At 51.1% G+C, this 17,399-nt stretch overlaps 1 protein-coding gene across 5 annotated transcripts in view; it reads left to right on the top strand.

Moving 5' to 3' along the window:
• The window catches only part of MPP2 (membrane palmitoylated protein 2), a 43,461-nt gene that overhangs the window by 1,022 nt on the left and 25,040 nt on the right, over positions 1–17,399 (top strand). The window contains exon 2 of one of the 5 annotated variants that reach the window (XM_043467451.1): positions 15,054–15,159. The exons of 1 other annotated variant lie outside the window; for it this stretch is intronic. Coding sequence is in view for 1 of the 4 variants with exons in the window: in XM_043467424.1 (XP_043323359.1) it covers positions 16,337–16,457 (121 nt within the window). In the remaining 3 variants the exon portion in view is untranslated. Of the gene's footprint in view, positions 1–14,954; positions 15,160–15,193; positions 15,492–16,317; positions 16,458–17,399 lie in introns of those variants that run through there. 3 more of the 5 variants (XM_043467431.1, XM_043467442.1, XM_043467424.1) reach the window with 3 other exon arrangements.

Raw genomic sequence — 17,399 nt, forward strand, 5'->3', positions numbered from 1 at the left:
GCTGTTCTGGCAGAGGGGGCTGCCCTGGCCTCACTCCTTCATGCCCTCAATGGCTTGAGGAGGGCCTCTGGGTGCCAGTCTCTATCCCAAGCTCCAGGAGAGCACAGCTGACAGGGACCACCGGGCATTACCATGGTGCTGGGCAGGTCCAGCGCGGCGCAGCAGAAGGATCTCTGCCCAGGACCTCCCTGGCTTTTTATATTCCTCGGCATCCATGCCCTCTTTCCCTCTAAGGCTCCACCCCTCCTCCTGCCCTGTGTCATAACCTGAGAGTTGGGAACAGGGAGAGGGTGGGGGTGGAAGCACATGGGCTGCCAGCTGTCCTGAGCAGGGCACAGTCCCTGCCAGAGGCCCAGAGGTGTGGGTGGCAGAGGCAGAGGCACTGGGGAGTAGGGTAATTTTGCCCCACGCCTACAGATCCTAGGGAGGAACTGTCTCTGGGGTTGAAAGGGGGCAGTGCTTTTCCCAGAGGCTATTTTCAGGGATAGGAGGGCTTCCCTAGTGGCTCAGATGGTAAAGAATCAGCCTGCAATGCGGGAGACCTGGGTTTGATCCCTGGGTTGGGAAGATCCCATGGAGGAGGGCATGGCAACCCACTCCAGTATTCTTGCCTGGGGAATCCCCAAGGACAGAGGAGCCTGGTGGGCTACAGTCCATGCGGCCTCAAACAGTCAGACACGACTGAGCGACTGAGCACAGGAGGGAAGCTATGTTGAGAGGCCAGGTGCCCCTTACCATCTAGCAGCCTCCAGGGTGCCTCCCTTCCCTGCAGGGCTACTGTGAGGCCTCAGCGCCCCTGCTCCTGGCTTCTGGGCCTCTGGCCTGGGGGGAGGGTGCGTGGCAGTGAAGCTGAGGTGCCTGCCTTCAGGATCGCAGACCTCTCTGCTCATCCTGGAGGATTTTCTGGCCTGCTCAGCCACTTTGGAGCCCCTGCTGTATGCTCTGCAGAGCCTTCGGAAGGGTGGTGGGTCTTGGCTGCCTGCCTGAAGGAGGAACTCAGGCCTTGGGTTGCCTCAGGTCACAGAGTTTTGGCTGTCTGGACCTGTCAGGGCCTCTCCAGCTGCTCAGCATTGCCACTTTTCTGGGGTAAGGTTGTGAAATATAGGCTGATGCTTTTTCATGCCCACCCTATCCCCAGAAGGGGCACAGTAGGAAGAATAGGGGCTTCTGGGTAGGAATCTGGACTTCACTACTTCCTGGCCATGTGACCGTGATCAAAGGACATTATTTCCCCTGAGCCTCTGCAGCCTTGTCTGTGCGATGGCGCTGGCTACACCTGCAGCGCAGAGCTGTTGTCAGAACTGAGTCCAATGATGCAGCTGAAGCCCTTGGACAACAACTGGCACAAATAAGCGACTAGCCAGTATGAGGCCCCCCACTCTGAGATATGCTCCCCCCTCGTCCCACCTCCATCTGCCTTTCTCCCTCAGGGGAAGTGGTGAGAAACTCAGTGTCAACATAATAGAAATTTATGGGGTGGCTCAGTAGACAAGTGAGACCAGGACTACATTTCCACGGAGCCAAGGATCTCCAGGAGAAGAAATGAGATTCCTATGATAAGATTCCACAGTACAGGTGAGAGGAGAGATCTCGGAGCCAGTGTACCTCAAATCCCAACAAACAGGTTATTGTTTATTCCACTTAGGCACAAACCCAGGGCTTCCCAGGTGGCACTAGTGGTAAAGAACCTGCCTGCTGATGCAGGAGACGTAAGAGGCACAGCTTCAATCCCTGGGTTGGGGAGATCCCCTGGAGGAGGGCGTTGCCACCCACTCCAATATTCTTGCCTGGAGAATCCCATGGACAGAGGGGCTTGGCGGGCTGCAGTCCATGGGGTCACAAAGAGTTGGACACGACTGAAGTGACTTAGCATGCATGCACAAGCCCAGTTCTGATACCCCGTCTCCAAAAGATCTCCAATATGTGTCCTCTTGCAGCGCTGGCTGTGAGAACCCAGGCTGCCCTTACAAATCCCTGGACTCCTCCTCGGGTACCCAGGGCCTTCAGTCTCTCACTCTTCTGGGTTCAGTTCATTCCAGGAACCCTCAAGTTCTGGTGCTTGGTGCTCTGGTGCTCGAGGGCTGGTGCTCGGCTCCCCTCCTTTCTGAGCCAGGATAAGAGAAAATGCTCGATGGGGTGAGCAGGTTGGGGGAGGAGGCCTAAAGAGCTCTGTATTGTTATCACTAACAGTAACTCTGAGTATAGAGTTACATACTGATAACTGATAATCATTGCAGCTGCTCAGTGCTGGGTACCAGGAGGAGCATTCTGGTATAGCAGCTATAATTTTGATGATCCATGCAGGTGTTGTTAACTGCTTTCGCATGTGAGGAAACAGAGAAGTTCTGAGACCTACCTAATTGGATCTGGAGGAGCAGCCCCATCTTCTTGGAAAGCTGCCCCTAGCCAGGTGCATGCCTGCCTTTCCCTCCGGCCTCCAACCGTCTGCTGTCCTGAGTCCCGCTCCGTTGCCTCCCAGTTCCTTCACCCGTCTACTGCTCCTAACTCCCGTGGGGGTGCTGGTCACATTCCCCTCCCCTTCCCAGGCTCCTTCCATCTGCTTGGCTGTTTCTCCCAGGGGCCTTTTCGAGTGATTGCTTCCCTGCTCCTCCAGGCAGGACACAGGCATCAGCATCAGACTGACCTGGGCTCCAAGTTTGCTATGCTGCCTGCTGACTGTATGTTCCTGGACAAGTCACTTTGCTTCTCTGAGCACGATGCCCTCAGCTATGGCCGGTACACACAGCTAGGTCATGGGGTTATTGGGAGGCAAAGCTGAGAGGAAGTTCCTTAGGCGTTAAGCTGAAAATCTGCCTAGAATTCTGTGAGTCGCCCCCATGCCCTTCAGAGAAATTCCCTCTTTTGCTTAAACTGGCTTGAGTTGGACTTTTACTTGCAACCAAAGTCTTCCCTGGTGGCTTAGGTGGTAAAGAATCTGCCTGCAGTCCTGGAGACCTGGGTTCCATCCCTGGGTTGGGAAGATCTGATCCCCTAGAGAAGAAAATGGCAACCCACTCCAGTATTCTTGCCTGGAGAATTCCATAAACAGAAGAGCTTGGTGGGCTACAGTCCATGGGGACGCTAAGAGTCCGACATGACTGAGCGACTAATGAACCAAACCAAAGAAAACTGAAAAACTTCCCATTACTTCCTGGATAAAGTCCAGTCTTCTTAGCATGATGTCTAAAGTCCTTCACAATTTGAACTCAACCGACTTTAAAAAAAAGAAAAAGAAAAACCTGTAAAAACTTTATAGAAGAATTTAAACACAAAAATCTGCCCATTTAAAATATACAACAGAATGCATTTTGACAAATATGTAGTCATCCCCACAGTCTAGATTCAGAACATTTCCACCACCCCAGCAAGTTCCCTCTTGCTCCTTTTCAGTTCATCTGGCCCCAGGCCAGCGCTGATCTGATCTCCATCGATTAGTTTTGTCTATTTTATTTTAGTTTTGCCATTCATACTATTGTTGTTCACTTGCTAAGTCATATCTGACTTTTTGCAGCCCCACGGACTGCAGCGTGCCAGGCCTCCCTGTCCCTCGCCATTCATATAAATGGCATCAAACAGTGTGTTCTCTTTGTGTCCGGTTTCTTTCACTCAGTATCACGTTTTTGACATTTCTGTGTAGTGTTAGGCATCTTGGCCATTTGTTCCCTTTTCTTGTTGAGTGGTACTCTTCCTTTGTGAGCGGTATCACAGTTTGTTTGTCTTCCCCCTCTTCTCGTCATTTGCCTTTCAATCCACTTTCTTCAACCACATTCCCGCTGTTCCTGGCTCATTGCACCTGTCTAGCCCTCTGCCTGCTAGATTCCAATGGTCTCCTAGACAGCCTTGCTCTTTCACATTCCTTCACCTTTGCTTGTCCTGCTGCTTGTCTGGAATGAGTTGTTTCTGCTCCTCTGCCTGGTAAAACACCCCTGCCCCCCAGCCCCAGGGACAATTCTGCTTTGGTGAGGCCTCCCTGGTCCCCTCCCTGCCCTGCCCTGGGCTCCTGGGGCTTCTCTTTCCGCTCTGGTGACTGTGATGGTGTTTATGGAGTCTGCTGGCAGGTGATGCCCACGTCTGGTTCTTGTGCCAGCCTGAACTCCAGCAGAGGGAACGGTGCCTTAGTCATTCCCCATCCCACGGATAGGGCCCAGTGCCTGGAGAACAGATGCCTGGGGTTAGTTGAGAGAACGCATGTCAACTACCTTGCCTGAGTAATAGAATATGAAAAATCAGGATGTGAGTTTCACTTCTTTGAATATTCCCAGAGGGATAAGGGAGGGCAGGGCCGGCCACCTCCCAGAAGGGGCCAAACTCATCCAGGGAAGGATCAGAGAATCTCAGGGAGAAATGGGGGAGCCAGATCTTGAGTCTGGTTCTTCTCGCCTGAGCTTGGCAGGGACATCCAATACCCTTTTGCTCAAGCCTGAGACTCCTTCCAAAGGGGGCGGGCCTGGCTCTCTCCTCACAGCCTGTGGAGCTGAGAGCTTCAGACTCAAATCTTTTGCCTTAAGGAATCTCTTTGATGATGTGGGTATCTGGGCTAACTCATGGGAGGCTGGCGGGGCTGCTCCTATGCCTGGGACTCAGTAGCTCAGTCTTCTGGATGTCCTTCCACCCTCTTTGTCTTGACCTCACTCTTAGGCCACAGGCCTTGACCTGATCTAGCTAAGCCTTTTGACTGGATCCCAAAGCAGAGTTGGGGTGCAGGTGTTCTAAAAACAGATCTTGTTTATGCAAAGGGGAGTGGTTTGGAAAATCCCAGACGGGAGCCCTCAGGGTCCTGCTTTAGTTCAAGAGGTCACTTAGCATTTTTTTTTCCCGCTGTGGCAAAAGTTTTATTACAGTGAAAAAGGGATAGAAAAAGCTTCTGACATAGACATCAGAAGTGGGCAGAGAGTGCTCTTTTACTAACAGACAAGCTGGTAAAAAAATATTTATTTGGTCGCGTCGGGTCTTAGTTGTGGCACATGGTATCTAGTTCCCTGACCGAGGATTAAACCTGGGCTACCTGCATTGGCAGCATGGAGTCTTAGCCACTGGACCACTAGGGAAGTCCCCACTTGGCATGTATATTGTACAGTGTTTATTGATAACCTGTCTGCCTGCAGGAGTTGTAGGCACTGGGGCACATCATGAAGTCAATAAGGTTCTCCTTCTAGGAGCTTCAGTCCCACTCATACTCTTTTATTGGGGGATGGTGGCTCAGACGGTAAAGAATCCACCTGCAATTCGGGAGACTGGGGTTCCATCCCTGGGTAGGGAAGACCCCCTGGAGAAGGGAATGACCACTCACTCCAGTATTCTTGCCTAGAAAATTCCATGGACAGAGGAGCCTGGTGAGATACAATCCATGGGGTCACAGAGTCAGAGACAACTGAGCAACTATCACTTTCACTTTCAAAGATTTTATTGAGATATAATTTATATATCATAAAATTCATCCACTTACTGAGTACAGTTCACTGGTTTCTGGTATATTCACAGAGCTGTGCAGTTGTCATCACAATCAATTTCAGAGTATTCTTTTATCACCTCCCAGAAGATACTCCATGCCCTTTAGCAGTCACCTTGTATCCTTCCCAGCCCTAGACAGCCAGCAGTCAACTTTGCAAGGTTAAGTTCTTTACAACAGACATTCCTTTTTTAGCTGAAAAACATTCCATTTCGTGGCTATACCACATTTTGTTTATCCATCCATCAGTTGATACATACTTGGGTTGTTTCTACTTTTTGGCTGTAATGGATGATACTGCTATATGGGGACCCAGGTTTTCATTTCTTTTGAGTCCACACCTAGGAGTGGAATTGCTGGATCATGTGGTAACTCTTTGTTTAGCGTTTTGAGGAACTGCCAGACTGTTTCCCACGGGGCTGCTGCAACATCTGTTCTATGCACTCTCGCTGAGGGAGGCCTCCCCTGGGCCAGACCAGAGTGAGAACTAGTGAGCTGACTGTCATCTTTCCTGTAAGACAAAATACCAGTAATTTCCCAACCAGCGTTTAGTTTCCCAGCCTCAATTTAAGATGATATTATTTGCATTCTTGTCATTCGAATACTTAGCCTACTACTGAGGGCTCAATATATAACCTACTTGATTTCTTAACCTGATAGCTACATTCTCTAATAAACTACCGCAGACAACTGCCTCCTCCAGAACCTTCCATCTTGGGCCAATTCTCAGTCCCAGGGGATGCCCGATTCTGGCTTCATTGTCAGCGTGAGCAGTGGTGAGATGCCCACGTGCATGACTCCTGAGGCCTGTGCAGGCAGAGGAGGGGGAGGAGCTGGGTTTTTTAAAAACATATTTATTATTTATTTCGGTTGCATTGGGTCTTCATTGCAGACTGTGGTGTGCGGGCTTGGTTGCCCAGCTGCATGTGGGATCTCAGCTCCCCCACAAGGGATTTGAACCTGCATCCCCTGCATTGCAAGGCAGATTCTTAACTCCTCGACCACCAGGGAAATCCCTGGGTTGCTTTTTCTTTTTTTAATTGTATTTTATTTTATTTTTGAAAAAGCTTTTTATTGTGCTAAAAGTCACATAATGTAAATCATACTATTTTACCATATTTAACTTTATGGTTCAGTGGCACTAAATACGTTCACATTATTGTTCAACTCTCACCATCATCCATCTCCCCAAATTTTCACCTTCCTAAACTGAAACTCTGTCCCCATTAAACACTAACTCCCCATTCCCTCTCCCTTCTCCCTTAACCCCCAGCCTCAGGGATCGACCAATGTACTTTCTGACTCTATGAATTTGACTATATTCTAGGTACTTTAGTACCTCATATGTGCTGTGCTTAGTCACTCAGTCATGTCTGACTCTTTGTGACCCCATGGACTATAGCCCGCCAGGCTCCTCTGTCCATGGGATTCTCCAGGCAAGAACACTGGAGTGGGTTGCCATGACTGGAGTGGGTTGCCATGCCCTCCTCCATGGGATCTTCCCAACCCAGGGATCGAACCCAGGTCTCCCACATTGCAGGCGGATTCTTTACTGTCTGGGCCACCAGGAAAGCCCAGTACCTCGTGTAAGTGGAATCAAACAGTATTTGTCCACATCCAGTGTGTGTTGGAATGCATTTTTAAGGTTAACTTCATATATGGAGGAGTTTGGTCCCTGGGTTGGGAAGATTCCCCTGGAGGAGGGCATGGCAAACCACTCCAGTGTTCTTGCCTGGAGAATTCCATGGATAAGAGCCTGGCTGGCTATAGTTCATGGGGTCACAGACAGGTGGACACAACTGAGGCGACTTAGCATACAGCACAATACATGGAGGAGGAGCTGTTTTGACTGAATTTTTGCTGGCAGAGTAGTCCCTCCTGTTCTTCATCCCCAGACCCGAGAAGAGAAGGAAGACAGCTCCCTTATCGTAGTATTACAAACTAACAAATGCCTAATGTGTCCCTTTCCCAGCCCCCCTCTCCCATCCAAATAGGGGTGCCTCTAAGAGGAATGTTAGCTTCACATCGGACCCAGGAGAAGTGGGAAAGAATTTGGCACTGACTTAATAAAAATGCTAAATAGGCAAACAACAAGGACCTCCTCTAAGGTACAGGGGGCTATAGTCAATATCTTGTAATAACCTATAATGGGAAAGAATATATTTATAACCGAATCACTTTGCTGTACCCCAGAAACTCATACAACACTGTAAATCAACTATGAAAGTGGAAGTGTTAGTCGCTCAGTTGTGTCCGACTCTTATTGACCCCACGGACTCTAGCCTACCAGGCTCCTCTGTCCGTGGAGTTCTCCAGACAAGAGCACTGGAGTGGGTTGCCATTCCCTTCTTCAGGGGATCTTCCCGACCCAGGGATCGAACCTGGGTCTCTTGCGTTGCAGTCAGATTTTTTTATTGTGTGAGCCACCAGGGAAACCCATACCTCAATTGAAAAAAAAAACGGAGTCTAATGAAACATAAAAGTATATATTCTTAAAATTCATAAAAAGAAATATCTTTTTTAACCAACTCAACATAATTAAGATTTATACAATTTTCACACAAAGCAGGATACAAAGAAACATCTTTCGTCACGCAGATATTGATCAACCATTTTTGCATGTCCCTTTGGAAGGAGGGCTTCCCTTTTGGCTCAGACAGTAAAGCATCTGCCTGCAATTCGGGAGACCTGAGTTCCATCACTGGGTTGGGACGATCCCCTGGAGAAGGGCATGGCTACTGACTCCAGTATTCTTGTGTAGATAATTCCATGGACAGAGGAGCCTGGCGGGCTACAGTCCATGAGGTGGCAAAGAGTAGGACTTTCACTTTCAGTTTTGGAAGGAGAGGGACAGTCTTCCTGAGTGAGTTGACTCCTCTTGAGGGCATCAGCTCTACCTCAGATGCTGTGCTGGGGACAGTGAGGACCAGAGACCCTGCAGCCCCCAGCTGGGTGTGGCCAGAGACCAGTCGTGGACCTCTCTGGGCTCCTGAGTCCTTAGACACCAAACTTAAGCTCCCCTCACAGGGTGGGCACTAGAGAGCACTGATGGGAGCATCAGTTCTTGGTGGCCTCTTTTCTTCCCTTGGTTCTGGGGGTACATTCGTCTCCCTCTCCTGGGTTCCCTCAGCTCTTGCTGCTGTCCCCAGCGCCTGCCACATTCACAGCTGCCTTCTCAGGAAAGACGCTTTGGGGGTCATCTCTGCATCTAGTCACCTGGCAGTCCTCACCTGTCCATGCCATAGCCCCAGTCTCACACCCAAGGGCCTCAGGCTACATCTCCTGCTGACAATCCCTGCCTTGAACCTATTCCCAGCCTTGGCTGTATCTTGGAATACCCTGGGAACTTTTCAAACTTCTTTTGTGTGACCCCGCCCCCAGAGCCTGCGTGCATGTTAGCAGAGCACCCCACCTGACGTCAGGCGCTTCACTAGGTGCTGGAATTACAGCAGTTAATAAGATGAAGTCAACATCTTCAAAGAACTTTACAGTGGTAGGAATAGGTACTTATTTAGTGGAATAATTAATATTTCAAAAAATATCTTCAAAGAACTTTACAGTAGTGGGCGGCAGTGGTGGTTTATTCGTTAAGTCGTGTCTGACTCTTGCAACCCCACGGACTGTAGCCCGCCAAGCTCCTCTGTCCATGGGATTCTCCAGGCAAGAATACTGGAGTGGGTTGCCATTTCCTTCTCCAGGGGATCTTCCCGACCCAGGAATCGAACCCCGGTCTCCTGAACTGCAGCCAGATTCTTTACTGACTGAGCTATGAGGGAATGGGAATAGGTACTTATATAGTAGAGTAACTAATATTTCAAAAAATATCTATCAAGAGGCTACTTTTTGGAAATCCCTGTTGGGAAGGTTTTTATCTCCTTGATGAGCAGAGTGGAAGGTGATCTCTTGAGGTACATGGATGGATGGAGTCGGAAGGGATTTTAGTTAACTAATCCTCCCATTTTACAGATGAGAAAACCAAGGCCAAATGGCCATGTTTTCTGTGCAGGAGGTGGATGGTGTTCTCCAAAAACTAGAAGACTCTTGCAGTATGGTATCCCTGCCAGGTGCTCCTGAGAGCTGTTAAGCCTTTCTCAATCCAGTATCTGATGCCAAGTTAATAAAAGATTTAAGGCGCATTAGTATTGTAATCAAGTTTAGATAAATTAAAGATTAGATTAAGCTGTGATGAATAACAGCTAAGGATTAGCAAGGAAGATTACAATTATTTATTTCTTTTAAGGCTGATAATTATATGAGTGATCTTAAACTAAGTCCAATTTAAATGTTATTAAATTCAGCTCTTTTTGTGACTTACCATGTTTTTGGAAATTGAAGAATAACTGGTGAGAAACCAAGCAAATCTCTTTACTAACCAAACCTACTAAGCCTGGCTCTGCCACTTGCTTGCTGGGTGACCTTGGGCAAGTCACTGAACTTCTCTGGCTTTCAGTTTCTTCATTTGTAAAAGGAAGCTAATAATAGTAGCTATGAAGTGTGGAGCAGTATGCATACAGCAGAGCCAAGATGACCTTGGGTCAAATCCCAGCTCTACCACTTAGCAGTGTAATGCCTTTGGGCAAATTGCTTAACCTCTCTGTGTGCAGTTTCTTCATCTATAAAATGGGGTGATAGTATCCCCCACCTCGGTATGTAATTATGAGGATCAAAGAAATGAACACATGTGAAGAGACAGGAATTGTGCCTGGCAGCGTGCTTACAAATAGTGGCTCTGGCGGGGATGATGTTTAGAGCACAGAGTATCAGCTCACAATTGCAAGATAAAATTTTGAATTATGAGCAAGCTTTCTGAAAATCGAAGAATGCAGATCTAACCGGTGGGGTGAATTGTGAGGAGGCAGGTACGTCAGACTCAGAGGAAAGAAAAGATCTCCCTCATTTCTCCTAAACTCGGCCTCCTTTCATTCCTTCATCTTTGACCCTTCCACCTTCCTGCCTTGTCCAGGGTCTGCAGGGGCATGCCAAGGCCCAGTTGGCATGTGGGAGTCTCCAGCAATGGACACTGGGTTACTGGGGTGGATAGCAGGACTTCCTCCCATGCCCAGAGCCTGCACTGCCTTTTGTGAAGTGAAAGAAAGTGAAAGTCGATCAGTTGTGTCTGACTCTTTGCGACCCCATGGACTATACAGTCCATGGAATTATCCAGGCCAGAATACTGGAGTGGGTAGCCTTTCCCTTCTCCAGGGGATCTTCCCAACCCAGGGATCAAACCCAAGGCTCCCACGTTGCAGACGGATGCTTTACCATCTGAGCCACCAGGGAAGCCTTTTGTGAGCTTGTCCCTACTCTATCGATGGACTGCTTATGCCTGGTCCCCTTACATGGTGCCCGAAGCAAAGCTCTTGCCACCTCGGTTGGGCGCTGGAAAGAGGATAAGTGTGGTGGGTGGCACAGTTAGGACTAGGCAAGATGCCACTAACAGGTGGGCAGGAAGAAAGAGGACATGCTGTCTGTATCAGATACCTGGGGCTCCAGAAGCCCTGGGGGGACCACCGTCTTCCCCAGGAGGACCTGAGGTCAATTATGGGCACATCAGACAGCCAGAGACAGAGACTAACCACCCACTGCTCATCTGGCGCCTAGTGAGAGCCTGCTCAGACCTGCTCCCAGGAAGGAACCGCAGTTATAGGGCATTTTCTGTGTGCCTGGCACCGTGGCATCCACTCCGTGCCCTCTCCCAAGGTGGAGGCTATTATCCCCATTGTCCAGATGAGGAAACTGAGGCTCAGAGAGGTTATATAACTGACCTAGGACACATATACCACATGGCAGAGCCAGGATTTCAATGCAGAGCTCTCTAGTTCCAGAACATCCCACCCTGTGGGGTTGTGGCAGAGTAAAGCAAGGAGGCAGGGCAAAGAGCAAGTGTTGGGCCAGGGGTGGGGTCGGGGGAGGAGGGCAACGCAGCGGCTTCTGGGAGAAGTTTTGGACCTCTAGACTGGTATCTGATGTGGGGGCAGGGCCCGTTGGTGTGTGGCTGGCAGGTGATTGATGATGGTGGAGGGGGTTTCAGGCTGTCTGAGGCTGTGATGCAAGTCAGGGCCCAGAACACTTGGTTCTCCAGGGAGAATTTGGTTTGATCCTGGAGAGGGGGCCATAGCTAGCTGTCCAGATGCCCTGTTGAGGCTTGGGTTATGCTAGTGCTGAAGTTGGTATCTGACTCAGTATCAGTGAAGCTGGCACCCTATCTGGAACAGAATAAGACCATCTTTTCTCATAGAAATTTGGTTTTCTTTAGAAATTTGGTTTCCGAAGTGGGGGGTGCACCTGTGCACCTATGGGTGCATCAGATGATCCTTTAGGGTGTGGTAAGAAAATACTGGAACTTCTATTTATAGTTTAAAAATAATCGTTAGAATTTTTGAGTGTGATTTTTAATATACATATTAATAGCAGTAGCATGCATATAATAATATATAAATATAAGTATGCTTATAGTGATGGTTCTAAACTTTTTTGTTTTAACTGAGAGATACAGACAATAGAAAAGGCTTCTAAAACAAGACTGGTGAATTTCTGCGGTAGTGGGCTAAGGGATCGGAGCGGGTGGGTGTAGAGAGACTCGGGGTAACTGTTGGCGGCCCCTGCTGGTCATCACCGGAAGTGAAACATCACTCAATATAGGCTCTTTTAGGGCTTCCCTGATAGCTCAGCCCGTAAAGAATCCGCCTGCAGTGCGGGAGACCTGGCTTCGATCCCTGGGTTGGGAAGATCCACTGGAGACGGAAAAGGCTACCCTCTCCAGTATTCTGGCCTGGAGAATTCCATGGACTAGAATCGGACACGACAGAGGGACTTATTTCCCTTCACTTCACTTCTGCTGAAAATTTAGAACAGCCGCTCCGAATTTTCTCTCTTTCTGTGCGTTGAATCCCGAAGCCTTGGAATGAATATCCACCAGAGGAAGATCTCTATTTGAGGGTAAGCAGAAACACTGCCTGCACCGTTGTGACCTCTGGGGCGGAGGCAGGGAAGAAGACCGAGCTAAATACAGACCTCAGAGGAAGAGGACTCATTCTTCTCACTTTTCCACCTGTCTCCTCCCCACCCCCACCGCCTCATTTCTCCTTACTCCCCCCGTTCCTCCATCCCACCGGCAGAGGGGGCAGTCTCTAACTACCATGGAATGCATTGTGGACCCCTCAAACCTGCTTCCTGCCCCAGCTACCCTATATCCCATCAGTAACACCCTCATTCCTTTGGGGCCCTGCTTAGAACACATTATGTGTGTCTATTATGAATGTCTATTATGACATTCAGTTGTACCGCTAGAAAGTGCTTTTGTGTCTGACATTCCCCCTTCCGGACCTCCACCTTCAGGAATCACTGATGCTGGCCCTGTAGCTGGTATCTGACAATATCAGTGAGGCTGGCACCCTATCTGGACCAGAATAAGAGCATCCTACTCTGTATCAGGAAATGTTTCTCCTCTCTCTGTAACCTCATGGGGCTGTTGTGAGAATTAAACAATTTATCAATTGTAAGGTCTTGAACAGATGTGAGGAGCTGGCATTCTATAAGGCCCTTATAAGAGAGATGCTTGCTGACTGACTAATGGGGGGCAGGGGAGTGTGAGGAGGTGGCTGGTAAGAGTGATGAGTTGGGCTCCATCTTCCTAGAGGGCCAAAATCAGGGATCCTTGTTCTGGGGATCTTGAATGAAACTAAAAGTTTGCTGTATGTTGCTATGGGGTAATAGTTGCCTGACTGAGAAGTAATTAATACTATGGAGAGATTCAAGATGCTTCCTCTTCCCCACCACTAAATAGCCAGGTGGACAGGCTAGAGTGGAGGGTAGCTTTCATGATGGGAAGGGGACTACTTCCTTTTTTTTTTTTTTTAATTTATTTGGCTACTCCTGTTCTTTTTGCAGCATGTGGGATCTATTTCCCCGACCAGGGATCGAACCCCGGGCCTCCTGCATTGGTGACGCAGAGTCTTAGCCACTCGACCACCAGGGAACTCCCAGGGACTTCTTCCTAAATTGAATTAGGAAGATCTTTTGGTTTGAAGGCAGAAGAGAGGGCAGATAGCATTTTGCTCCAGCGAGTTCTTTGGTTGGAGACGGAAGCCTGTAATTCCAGGCCCTGCCATCTGGGGTCGCTAGCTAACTTTCCTGTCCTTGCTCAGTAATAAGGGAGGAGACCACCGAAAAACCTCAGGGCTTTCTGTAGAGCATGGCAGTGGTTTTGTGGCTTGGGTTGTGTGCTTGTGTTAGTCGCTCAGTCGTGTCCGACTCTTTGTGACCCCCATGGATTGTAACCCGCCCGGCTCCTCTGTCCATGGGATTTCCCAGGCAAGAATACTGGAGTGGGTTGCCATTTCCTTCTTCAGGAGATCTTCCTGACCAAGGGATCGAACCCAGGTCTCCTGCACCGCAGGCAGACTCTTTACCTATACTAAAACCTGGTTTTCCCCCATGGCTCAGTGGTAAAGAATCGCCTGCAATGCAGGAGACGCAGGTTTGATCCCTGGGTTGGGAAGATTTCCTGAAGAAGGAAATGGCAACCCACTCCAGTGTTCTTGCCTGGGAAAGCCCATGGACAGAGGAGCCGGGCGGGCTACAGTCCACGGGTTCGCAAAGAAGTCGGACAAGACTTAGTGACTAAACAACAATACTCAAACGTATGATCGCCGGAGCTCAGGGCAAGCTGAGTCTCCTGCAACAAGGGTACCAGTCCCCCCTGCTTCCAGGATCAGTTTCCAAGTCAAACCCATTTCTGAGATTTCCAAGCAAGTTTCCAGAATGCAATGCATTTCTGATCTTAGGAGATCTGCATATTCTAGAAAGCGGTTGGAGAGGGTGCAGGGCGGGGAATACCGCGGCCAGAGTATTACCTTGGCTGACCCTGAATGCACCGCGCACTTAGCGAAGCGTAGTCTTCGGGCTGAGCTTTCAGTACTCCAAGGCTAGAACTAAGTGCAGGTCTACAGTGGAGCCAGAAGCTGGGGTGAAGGCGGGCAACTGGGTTTGTCTATTTCTTGAGATGGAACCACGAAGAAGGATAGCGAGTCACCTTGTTCTGTATTCCGTAGACTGGGGTATGGACCAGCTCTCCGGTCCAGGCTTGAAATAGGGTCTCAGCGACCCCGGCCCCCCCACCTTTTTTTTTTTTTGCAAATTCGCCTAGCGAGTCTGGGATCCAGGTATCCACCAATGAATCCTTAAAAGCTGCTCCTGAGTTTGAGGTCCTATGGGGATGGGTCTCCTGCTCCTTGAGGGGTCTCCCTAAACTCCTCCTGCTCCCTTACCCAGTTGGGAAGCAGGATAATGAGGAAAGGTGAGGCAAGCCTTGAACTGGAACGCTGGTCTAACCTGAGAGAAGGGGGCGGGTCTCTTACCATCGCCCTTTTAAGGGAATCGCTGGGCGCCGAGGGACTAGTGGGTACAGGTCCCAGTCCTTGCTTCCCCGAGTAGGAAGCCAGCTGCGGGTCGGGGAATCGTGGGCAGTGTAGTGTCTCCGAAGTCACCACCTCCCCGCCTACCCACTAGCTGCTCGGAAAGGCTACTTTCCTGCGGGTGGTCCCGCGGCGTCCGTATCCGCCTCCCTCTCACCTCCTCTCTCGGTCTCCGCCCCTTCGCGCAGAGGAGGCCTCGCCGCTTTAAGAGCCGGGGTAGCGATTGACAAGCAATAAGCGCGGAGCGCCCGGCTGCGCGGGAGCCACAGGAGCTAGGGGCCTCTCCCGGCGCAGGTAGGCCCCTCCCCGGTCCCCGGGCCAGCACCCACCCGAGAGCCCTCTTGGTCCTGGCACGGCACTTGGGGCCCTTTCTCTGCGTCACACCTCTCCTGGCCTCTTCCCTCCGGCCCCCCCCCCCTCACCCTCCCGCCCCCACTCCCCCTTTCTCCGGGCTCCTAGAGAGAGATCAGACCTCGCTGCCCGTGGACACTGGCCCCCCGCCCCTGCGGTGAGGGCACCTAAGTGACGTCAGGCACAGAGCCTGGTGAGCTGTGCGGGGGCCCGAGTGTCCGTGCGGCTTCTCCGGGGACTGTGCGGATTCTGGGGACTTCGGAGCCGGGCATTACGTAAGAACCGCGTTATTAGCTCTTCCGGGGGTGGGGGCGCAAGACGGAGGTTGTGTGCGTCCCCTTGGCTCCCCTGCCACCTTGGGAGGCTAACATCTCAATCTCTCCTGGGAGGGGGTCCTGCGAAGGGGGTGTGCTGCTTCTTCGCCTCCCAGGTTGTAGAGGGGGCGGGTCTGGGTCGGGGGCCAAGACTAGGATCTGGAGACCTGGGAAGGGGTCGGTGACAGGAGCGAGGAGTCAGGGCCAGAAAGTTAGGTCAACTCAGAGCGGGGAGCGTGAGGACGCGGGCGGGGGTGGGGGGGGGGTGTGCAGCCATTCAGTGACCTCATCCCCTAGTCTCCGCCGGGCGCGCACGCAGAGAGTCTTCTTTGATGGCTCGCAACACACCCCCCTCCTCCCAGGTCCTAGCGCCCAGCGTTTTAGGGCTGGGCTCTTGGGGCGGGGGCGCTCTGATCGTCGGTGCGTGCAGGCCCGCCTGACCGCTAGACCCCATCCTTCAGTCTGTCTACCCCTCCCCACGACCTGTCGCTCTTCAAAGCTCCTTTGTCGGACCTTTCTTCTCTATATCTCTTTGTACGCGTATTGACAGAGCTTGGAGGAAACCTCCCCCTTTCTCGGTGGGCCCACATCGGCTGCCGACCCTGGGTGGTGTGGGTAGCCTGGAGATAGGGGTGAGAGGGCACGTGGGCCCAGGGTTTTGGAAGCTGAGGTGCGAGTTCTCAGCTGCCTGGGCTCCGGACCTTGACTCGGAGCCAGGCCGGCTCGCCTGGCACTGCTGTTCTCCTGTGGGCACAGCCGGCCCCGCCCTCTCAGAGGCTTGGGTGGGGGTAGGGCAGAGCTAGCCAATGCCCGTGGGAACCGACTCCTCAGGGAGAAAACCCAGGCAGGCTGAGCAAGACTTCTGGGGACCGGATCTTCCCTGCCTCTTCCCACCCTCCGCCCTCTGGGGAAGTAGGACTTGGGAGAGTAAGTAGTACCATCTGGAGAGAGCTGCAGGTTCCAGGTCCTCAGGACCAGGGCTGGGCCGGGGGTGGGGTTGGGGGGTGGGGAGAAAGGGATCCCTCTCTGATGCTCTCTAGGAATAGGGGTGGCAGGGGTTGTGCCCAGGGCACTAGCTGGCGCAGTGGATCCTGGGCATTGCTCCCAGCCTGGGTGCTAGCCTGACAGGGGATGTCCTTCCTCTCCCCCAAAGCTCCTTTCTTCCTTGTCCTCAGGGGCAGATCCAGGAGGAAGGGGAGCCATCCTTCCACTTTTGTAATTTCTGCTACTTGAAATTACAAGTATCAGGGAGCTCAGATGACCTGCTCAGGCCTGAGAAGGTGATAGGAGGAGAGAGGATTTCATTAAAATCAGGTAGTGGTCACTCTAGTGACCTTTTTAGGGGGAGGAGGTGATATCGTGGCTCCCCCACCCCCAGAGCCCAGTAGCATTCAGTCCTAAAGTGGGCACTGCCAGATGCTTTCTTCCACTCCCCCACCCCTGCTGGGAGCCACCGCGCCTCCTGTTGTCATGGCAACCGGGAATTAGGGTTTTCTCCAGCGGCACAGGCCCAGAAAGGCAAAGGGATGAAGGATGGTGGGTTACCCACCTGCACCCTTCTTTGGAGAATAAGGGATCCAACCCCATTCCAGGAGGACCTGGGATGGAAACTGGGTCTGTAAATTCCGTGATGGGTTTTGCCCAGAGCCCCCTGCTCTCCTTGTCCCAGCTCTGGGCTGAGAAGGGGTAGAGGGAGAAAGAGGAAGCAAGAGAGGCCCTAGTGAGGTATGACATCATTTCTGCCAGACAGATGAACAGATGTTTGTGGAGCATCTTCACTGTGCTAGGTCTAGGATCCAGAGGTAAAATAAAACACATGTGATTCTTGACCCATGGAGCTTAAAATCAGGGAACACCCATTTTCTTACT

The sequence above is a fragment of the Cervus canadensis genome, chromosome 1 (assembly GCF_019320065.1).
Source record: "Cervus canadensis isolate Bull #8, Minnesota chromosome 1, ASM1932006v1, whole genome shotgun sequence".
Classification (NCBI taxonomy): Eukaryota; Metazoa; Chordata; class Mammalia; order Artiodactyla; family Cervidae; genus Cervus; species Cervus canadensis.